The sequence below is a fragment of the Falco peregrinus genome, chromosome 19 (assembly GCF_023634155.1).
Source record: "Falco peregrinus isolate bFalPer1 chromosome 19, bFalPer1.pri, whole genome shotgun sequence".
Lineage (NCBI taxonomy): Eukaryota > Metazoa > Chordata > Aves > Falconiformes > Falconidae > Falco > Falco peregrinus.
Genome location: NC_073740.1, coordinates 5,604,690 through 5,613,881, shown reverse-complemented (window position 1 = coordinate 5,613,881; position 9,192 = coordinate 5,604,690). Strand labels below are relative to the sequence as shown.

At 62.1% G+C, this 9,192-nt stretch overlaps 2 protein-coding genes across 2 annotated transcripts in view; both read right to left on the bottom strand.

The window, feature by feature from the left end:
• Positions 1 to 735, bottom strand: part of ZNF687 (zinc finger protein 687) — a 29,420-nt gene extending 28,685 nt beyond the window's left edge. Inside the window, exon 1 of the mRNA XM_055791904.1 lies at positions 608 to 735. The gene's annotated coding sequence lies outside the window, so the exon portion shown is untranslated. The remainder of the gene's footprint in view (positions 1 to 607) is intronic.
• Positions 736 to 2,108: 1,373 nt separating this feature from the next.
• PSMD4 (proteasome 26S subunit ubiquitin receptor, non-ATPase 4) lies at positions 2,109 to 8,961 on the bottom strand. Its single transcript, XM_005244290.4, has 10 exons — positions 8,858 to 8,961; positions 6,383 to 6,523; positions 5,546 to 5,660; positions 4,832 to 4,918; positions 4,009 to 4,077; positions 3,483 to 3,698; positions 3,279 to 3,387; positions 2,739 to 2,870; positions 2,480 to 2,547; positions 2,109 to 2,395 (listed from the first exon to the last, which is right to left on the bottom strand). Exons 1-10 carry the CDS (start codon positions 8,881 to 8,883, stop codon positions 2,228 to 2,230), a joined length of 1,131 nt encoding a protein of 376 aa, XP_005244347.1. The 5' UTR covers positions 8,884 to 8,961; the 3' UTR covers positions 2,109 to 2,227.
• Positions 8,962 to 9,192: the final 231 nt, after the last annotated feature.

The window sequence follows — 9,192 nt, the reverse complement described above, 5'->3', positions numbered from 1 at the left end:
AGGTGAGCGCTGCCAGCCCCTCCGCTGCTGGGGAGGGAGGGGGACGTGACCAGGCGACACAGGGGAGAGGAGCCGCGACCAGCCCCCCTCCCCCAAAAGCCCTCAGGCCCGGGGGAGGGATTCGCTCAGCCTCCCCTGCAGCCGCAGGGGAACACGACCGCGGCCCCCCCCTCAGATTCCCGACGGGAAGAGCTGTTTGGCTCCCGCGCCGCGTTCCGAGGGGGCCGGGGCTGGATGGCCGCCAGGCTGCCGCCACCACAACCGCCCCCCCGCCAAATCTCCTCAGGAGGGCGAGGCCGGGCGGCACCTCCCCGCCAGGCCCGGGAGGGGGGCGGATGCCCGTTACCCCCCCTCCACGGGGGGAAGGGGGTGCCCGTGACCCCGCCCCACGGCCGAGGGGGAGGGGCCGCCCGTTACCGCCGCGGGAGGGGGGCGCCCCTCACGCACCCCCGGTCCCAAGGAGGGAGGGGGGCAGGACCGTCCCCTCCTCACGTCTCACGGCCCGCTCCGGCCGGGGCGGCCCGCGCCTCCCCCATCGGTGGCCGGGCCCCCCACCCCCGCACCCGTCCCGTGCCGTGCGCGCCGCGGGGCCCGGTGGCGGCGGTACCTGCTGCGGCGGGGGGCTGGGGGGGGTGGCCGGCTCCCGCCCAGGCCCCTCGGCGGCGGCCGCTTCTCCTCAGCCACTTCCTGCTTGGCTCGCGCCCCCCGCCCTCCGCCGCCGGCCGCTCGCGCGCTGCGCTCCCGCCCACCCGCGCACAGCGCCATTGGCCGCGCCTCCCGCCACTCGCCAGCGCCCGCGCTCCGATTGGCCGGCGGCTCCGTCGCTCTCGGGCGGTCGCGACGGTTCGCACTCGCCGTTGGCGGAGCGGACGGCGACTCACGGATGGGCCCCACCCCCTTCGGAGGGCGCTCATTGGGGCGCGGGGGTGCCAGTCAAATCGTGGTCCCCGCCCACACCGCGGCCCTAGCTTTCTATTGGTGGTTGGCCCTGGCTCGCCCGCGGGGCAGCCTCGCTGCTTATTGGCTGGAGGCTTTGTTCGTCAAGTCGGCCCGCCTCCTCCCGCTTTCCATTGGTCAAACGAGGCTGTCCTTCAAGCACGGCTTCCGGCAGGTATTGGCGACGGGGAAGGTCCATCAGGGCGTCTCCGAACGCTTGTTTTCCTATTGAGCAAGGGACCTGTCGCTCAACGCCAGAGCCCGCCCCTCCGCCAGTCCCATATGTCGGAAGCTCTGAGGTGGTTCAACCGGCTTCACCCATTTGCTGGGACTCAGGGAGGGGCCGCGCGCCTGCCCCGCCCACCCCATGCAGCACGTCACACAGCAGGCCCAACCCATTGGTGAAGAGCCTTGTCATTCCGGCGCGCCCCGGCCTCCGTGCTCCCCGATTGGCTGGCATGCTCGCCAATCCGCCGAGATACAGCCCCACGGCCTTTGAGGCGCCTGGCCGTCACTTAACATAAACGCCCGCCCTCCCCCCCGATCGCCTCCGCACGCCGTTGGTCCCTTCCCCAGCCCCGTGACCTGACAAAGCCGAGCCACCGCCCAGTGATTGGCTGACTCTGCCGCCCGTCAACCGCTAAGGCATACCCCCTCCCGCCTCACTGTAAACATCCCGGGGCAGCAGTGGAGCACGCTGGGAGGTGGCGCAGGGGGCGGGGCTTGGCACTGCGGCCCCGCCCCCAGACACGTGTGCAAGGGGGACCCGGCGCCCAGTGCCCCCAGCACAGAGACGTGCCGGGGCCCAGTGCCCCCAGTACAGGAGAGACCCAGGGCCCAGCCCCCTCCAATACCGGGAGTGCCAGGGCCAGTTCCTCCCAGTACAGGGGATTCCATGGGACCAGTTATGCCCCCATGCCAGGGAGTCCTGGGGCGCAGTATCCGCCGGTGTGGGGCAGTCCCAGGGCACAGCCTCCCCCGGTCCAGAGGATTCTGTGGGCCCAGTATGCCCCAGTTTCAGGGTGACCCAGGGCCCAGCCACCCCCTCCAGTGCAGGCAAGACCCAGGGCCCCGTGCCCCCAGTGCAGGGGGAACCAGAGGCCCCCCAGGAGGGCCCCAGCCTGCCCCCCACCAGGGTCAACCCCACCGAGGCGCCGGGACAGAGACGCCTGTGGAAAGCCTTTATTGCCCCGTTACAGCAGCACCCACCTGCTCCGCACTAGCCGCGGCCCCCCAGGCAGGCAGCCCACTCACCCCACGGCCGACGGCAGCAAGCCCCGGCCCCGTGCCCTCAATTTTTCTCCTCCTCCTTTTTGTCCTTGCTGTCCTTGGAGGCCTGAGAGGCCAGGGAGCCCATGGCGTTGCGGATGGCCTCGTTGTTGGGGTCCACGCCCGGCAGGTTCTCCAGCACACTCTGCAAGAACTCGGGGTCCTGCATCACATCGTAATCGTCTTCCTCCTGCAGGAAGAGGGAGAGGAGTTGGGGACAGGGGAAGAGGGCACAGGGAAGGGATGGGATCCCCTCCCAGGGACAAAACCTGACCTTAGCGGGTTCGGAGGTATCCATGGCTGTGCTGCTGTCCACCTCTGCTGCCTCCGCCTGGGCAAACTCTGTCGGAAGGGAGGGGCAGCTGAGGACGGAGGATTTACACCCCCACGGCCCCCCAGAGCCACCCCTGCGCCCACCCCACAAGCATCCAGGGCGGCCTGGGCTCTGCCCAGGTGACAAAGCCCCACTCTGGGGTGTGGGGGCTGGTGGTTCCAGCCCAGCGGCAGAGGAGCTGCCCCTTGGCTTCCCTCACCTGCTCCCTGCAGCGACATCTGCATGGCATAGGCGATCTGCTCCTCCTCCGTCATGCTGCTGAGGTCAGGCAGCCCGGCCCGGCCAAACTCCTGCTGAGTTATCGTCATCTTCAGCAGAGCATCGTCTGAATCTGCACAGACAAAACCCACGCTCAGAACACAGCCGGGGTGCCGCCCCACACGCCGTCCCCTCGCACGCACGGCCTCGCTGGGGAAGTGGTCCCCGCAGCGTCAGAGGAGCACACCCACCTCCATTCAGGAGTTTCAGCCAAAGCAGAGGCAAGTCCCCAGCGCTGAACTGCCTCCCCCCCCCCCCTCCCCCCCCGAGACCCTGTGGCAGAAACCGCCTCTCGCCTCGCTCCCCAGCGACGCTGGGAACAGCCACGCCGTACAGAGGGGTCCCACCACAAACGGTGCTGCAATGGGCGCCCTCGCAGCAATGAACACTGCCATGGGAGCCAGTCCGCCGGACGGACACCCTCCCCGGGGAACATCCCGCCTGTCCTGCCACCTGCTTTGTTCCCTGCTTAGCTCCTCACCATCCCCACCAGTGGCTGCGATCCCAGCCTCGGCCGCAGAGGCGGCCGCAGCCCTCCTGGCCTCCTCCTCTTGCCGCTGCCTCTGCTCCTCCATGGAGACACGCAGAGCCTGCAGAGACAGGAACCGGCAGGGAGCTGAGCGAGGCAGCGCTCGGACAGAGCGAGCTCGGCACCCGCAGCCGCCTTCCTCCCCGCTTCGCTCACCAGCGCCAGCTCCGGGTCCGCGCTGGGGTCCACGCCGAACTCGAAGTCGCTGGCGCCCAGGCCCAGCATGGCACCTCCCTCCCCGGCCAGGATGGGGGAGCTGATCAGGGCATCGGCCAGGCTTGGCCCCGGTGGCACCGTCACCAGGTGGGAACCGGTGCCGTCCTTGCCGTTTAAGGTGTTAATGAAGGCAGTCAGCTTGTCCGTGTTGGCTTCCTAGGGCCAGAGAGAAAGGCTGGGACTAGAGCTTGGCCTGGCTCCCTCTGGCTCTGTGAGAGGGCAAGCCGACGGCTCCGCACGCCCCGCGTCTCTGCGCTATGAGGGAGCCAACAGCCACAAAACGGAGAGGTGTTTTCCCAGAGGAAACGCTACTCTCCACATTAGCGCTTTTACTGGGGCAGCTGCTGAAGAGACCGAGGCTCAGAGAACTGTTTGTATCCTCATGCACCCAAGCAAGGGCTCTGGGCTGGACAGGATATAAAATCCTGCCTTGGATCTTGTGCCAGAAACACAGCAGAAGTCTCACCTCTTCTCCAAAATTGATGATGTCAACGTTGACTTTCTCTTTCTTAAGACGCTTCGCCAGTTTCACCAGCTGCAATGAGGAAACACCAGGGCATTAGCTCCGCTTTTGGCTCTTACCCATGCTCAGCTCATCAGAAACCAGACAATAGCACTTAGGATTCAGTCCTGGAGGCACACAGCCCACAGGCAGCCCCCCAGTTTCCAGCCCTCCCAGCACGGACGCATGTGAGGTATTTCACCTCTTTCAGTGGGACAGGAGCTACGGCGTAGTGCCCGAGGTCCTGCGAGGTGGCACAAGCGAGGCAGCTGCTCCTGCCGAAGCAAGTAACCGTCCCCACTGATGGGGACAGCAAGAGCCTGGGACAGGCAGCATCTCACATTTCTGGCCCGTTCTTTCACAGAGACCCAGAATATCTGGATTAATTTCACTTGTGTTATTTGAGGTGCCAGCAGAACAGCATCTTCCCAAGTCTTAGAGCATTGTTTCTGCACAGGGACACAGATTTCTTCCTGCAGCTCCTCAGGCAAAAAGCCCAACGTGCTATAGGTGACGGCCACAAGCCATGAGGCGCAGGACACAGCGCAAGCTCCCTCTGCAGTTCTGTCCTTGGCTCAGGCCTGGCTGTGCCCAGGGATCCGGCCTTCCCTCTCCCTCCCTCTCCTCCCTGCTGAGAGCCGCTCTGCTGGAGAGGTAAATAGGCGCCCTCGCTGGGGTATGGCGCCTTACTTTCAGAACTGGGCAGGGAACAAACAATAACCCCGATTTACGGTTCAAGGTAGAGCGTGGAGCTGAGCCAACATATTTTCCTTTGGCCGTTACTCACATCTTTCTCATTATCTTCTACAGGGCTCCCAACAAAGGCGATGATTCGCATCTTATGGTTCTTGCCTTGGCGATGTTTTAAAGCCAGCTGCAAGACAGAAGTCATATTGTACTTGAAAGACAGTTCTCGGGAAAAAGAGGTGGACAGTTGTCACCCCTGATACTTTTCCTATTACGCATGAAAATTTAGGCTAAATGCCAGCAGAAACTGCGCAGTAACGAGCTTCACCAAACTGTCCGCAGCAGGCATGTCTCAAGGGCCTCCCCTTTGCTGGCAGTTATAACTCAGCTGGGAACAGTCTGTTGGCAGAGAGACAGTGTGGGACAGAGCAAAGAAATGGGACAAAAGGGTGGCCACGTCCTGGGGGACGCTCCTCAGCTGGGTGCTGCTCTCCCCAGGGTGGGAAGGCCTGTGCAGCTCAGCTGGACCCCTGTGAGGCAGCTGCCAGGTTCCTCTGAAGCAAACCAGGACCACACTATACAACTTCTGAGCTTTTATATTGGGTTCTATAAAGGAGGTTTCACCTGTGTTTTGCAGACGAGGAAACTGAGGCAAAACCAAAACGATTTGCTCAGGACTGTTCAGCCACAGAGGCAGGGAAAGATGCCCTGTACCTGCGCCATCAACAGGGCAGGTAACTTAAGAGAGACACTAAGGCAAAAGGAATTACAGAGAAAGGTGCAGACTCACTCGTGAGGAACCAAGACCACTTACGTGAGCAACTCTGATCCCTGTGCAAAAGGTAATTTTCCCTTTGGGTTGCACCGTGTGTAGCTTTGAAAGGATCCGGCCTGTGTCTGGAGTGAGCGTGGTCAACACTTCACAGTTACTGCAACAAAAACATGCTCATCTTAGCGACCTCTTCTTTGTGAATTTCTTTGCCAAACCCTTTATTTGCTACGGGGGTAAGAAAAGCCCTTCCTGCACTACGCCTGCAGCTGTGTACGCTCGGAGAGCCCGCCAGCACTCGGCTCTGGTGGGTCAGTGTGTACAGGGAGCAAGACTTCTAGCCAGGTTTCCAAAAAATACCCAACCCAAAGTAATCTGCCTGCATGAAGGCTTGTGTGTGTGTCTGTCCCCTGCTCCAGCAACCTTGAACCCACTGGCCAATTTTAATCGACTCTGGCTAAGAGGGAGCTCACAGAAGCACCAAAGTCCTACAGACTTAAGGAAAACGGAGGAACCACTCTCCTGGGGCCACCCGTGAGCTACAGTGACAGCTCAGCCTTTATCTGCCACCCTTTGGGACACAAGGCCACAAAAGGATGGGTCTGGCAGACCTCCCGAGATGGAACATACCCTGGCACTGCAGGAGCGAGCCCAGGCAGCTACAGACTGGTCAGGAACCAGGTTTTCTGGTCAGGAACCAGGTTTTCCCGTACTAGTCCTCCCAGAAGAACTGGTTTGGTTTTAGACTGTGCTGTTGCTACCCTGTTTTGCAACACTCCCCTGTTCCTTCTCCCTGCGCTCTCCCAGGGGGGTCCCCAGCCGCTCTTTGCCTGCTTGCCGGGAGCAGTGGCCCCCTGAGGCCAGTTCCCCCCCCAGGCGTACTTGGCTAAGGTGATGAGCCCCACGTTGTTCTCGGGGTTACTGCGGGTTTTTGAGTGGCACACAATGTTGACAGCATCTTGCTGGGCTTGCAGGCGAGTGGGTAAGAAGTCTCCATTCCTCATGTACTCGCTGTTGTCAACACTGAAACACAGAGAGGAGGGCGTCAGCTTGCAAAACAGTTGAGGTTTATCCCCAAAACATGCTTTTTGGGACAGCACACGTAATGTCACACAGCTGGGGACACGCAGTGGGACACAGACATTTCCTGGGGCAGAGAGACGAGTTGTCTCTGCATTTCCCTGAGTTTTAAGATCAGATCTGACCTTTGGGTCACAGGCCAAACTCCAGCCTGGAGCTGGAAGCTCCCACTCCTCGCTGAAGAGTGCAAGGGGTGACTGCAGCCAGACCAGCCTCAGACCCACGTCTCCTCAATGCCTCCTTCCATGTCCACAGCAAAAAAAAAAGCCACAAAACACCACTCTATGGTAAAGTACAAAGCTCCGTGCTCACTGCTGCCATGGGGTTTTCATCAGGATGAAAAGCGGCTTTCCCAGGGCAGGGACAGTGGGCACTTTTCAAACCCATCTCTGCTCCGGTGTGGTGCCCTCCTCAAAGTGACATGGTGACGAGCTGAACCCCTGAGCCCCACAGCCCAGCCTCAGCATCCTACACCCGCAGCCGGTGTCAGGGCCTGCACAAACCGCACGGCACAAGGCCAACAGTGCCCCGCAGCGTCTAACGGCAGCAGCCACATCACCGCATGGCTGTAACTAAATCCCCACCCTCTCTTCCATCAGCAATTAAATATAGCACACAGCAGGCAGGAGAAGCCCCTCTCTTATGCCAGCCTTCAGGAAAGCGACCCTGGGAAGGAGGCAGGACTAGCTAAATAAGAGCTCGAGGGTTTGTTTTGCCCCCAAATTAAGACTTCCCGAAAGAGTACTCCCAGAATTTCTTAGTTTTAACACCAAAGAATCTACCTGAGACCATTTCCCTGACTGTGCTCAGGCTCACACTGGGCCGCCTCTCCTCCGACCCATACCAAGTACCCCAACACAAGGCGGGGAGTGAGGAGGTGGCAGTGGCCGAACTTCACCTCAGGCACAAAGACACACCATGACCTGGCTGAGGCCATCTGAACCGCAGCTTACTATTCCCAGAGCAATAGAGAATTCCTCCCACTCTCCAGGGCAACAACATTTTAATACCCTTCAACGTGAGTAAGCAAAATACCACCCAGAGAAAACATCAAGGACTTTGATATATACTGTCAGTGAGTCAGGCTGTGGTAACAGCCTCATCCAAACAGCAGCGGGACACGTACAGAGCCAAGGAAACAACAGAACCTGGGCAGATATCGCTGGGTTTCTCTATCGTGGCCTTCTTAAGGACCAAAACCAACAAATAACAGGACTGTAGCTGCTGTGGCAATAATGACCCATTCGAGTTCACCTCCGCTGCCAGCCCTGGCTGTGTTTGGCACCCAGGGACAAGACCCTCTTGCCACAACACCAATGTTGAGCAACAACAACAGAGACGACAGCTGCTTCGCGCAGGACCACCGCAGCCCCGCCGCACCCCAGCCGTGTGGGGCAAGGCCCCCAGGCCGAGGGGCTGACCCAGCACCCTAGCAGGGCTGGGGCTGAGCAGTCCGGGGCTGCGTCCCAGCTACCTGCCCTGGCTCTCCCCCACCACAATGTGACCCCAGTTTGTGTCACAGAATTGCCTGACACTGCGTTACACCAGAGCCCCGTTGCAGCCACCTGCCACATCCCTTCATCGGGGTCTCCTCTGCCCCCCAGCAGCCCCCTCTGCCCCATGCCTTGCCAGCCGGGGCCTACAGTGGCTCCTTCACCCTGCTCTCACCTTCTCACCCCCCTCCACCCTGCTGGCAGCCTTCCCCAACATCCCCCACACTGCCCCATCTACCCCAACCCACCCTGTCCCATTTAACCCCCTTCCCACCCCATCCCATATACTCATCCTACTTACCCCCACTCCCCTCCTCGGGGCCATCCCATTTACCCCTCCCACCCCATCCCATTTACCCACCACACAACCCCCACCCTGTCCCATTTATCCTCCCACACCCCAGTCTGTCCCATTCAACCCCCCCTTCCCCACCCCAGCCCAGCCCATACACCCCTCGTCCCATTCACCTCCACTGCTCCCACAGCCCGTCCCATTTACCCCCCTCCCCACGCCAATATGTCCCATTTAACGCCGCTCTCCCCCCACAGCCTGTCCCATTTACCCCCTTCCCCACCCCAGCCCGCAGCTCCCCCCTCGAGCACCCAACCCCGTCACCCCCGCCTCAAGCCCACCCTCTGCCCCCACCCCAGTTTCCCCCGCGGCCCGGCCCGGCCCGCGATGACTCAGGGAAAGCGGCGGCGGGGCCTGGCGCGGGCGGGGGGCGGCAGAGGGGGGTGGGGGGCGCGGGGAGCCCCCGCCGCCGAGGCCCGGCCCGCCGCTCACCACACCATGGTGCTCTCCAGAACCATCTTGCCTCCTTCCCTCAGAACCGGCCCAGCTCCGACCCAACAACGCGCTCACCCATTGGCTCTACGCTACCGGCCAATCCTCGCTTTCCGTCTTGCGAGGTGGGGCGCGGCGCGGAGCACGCTGGGAGCTGCAGTCCCGGCCAGGCTGCCATGGCCGGGGCGGGGAGCGTGGCACCAGGCCCAGGCCCACAAAACCCCACCACCACTCAGGGGACCGTCCCCTCCCTCCGCCACCGCCATCACGGGGAAGAAACATGGAGTCCCCACCAGGTCCTTGCCCCGGGGATCCCCGCAGACCCCCCACCCCCG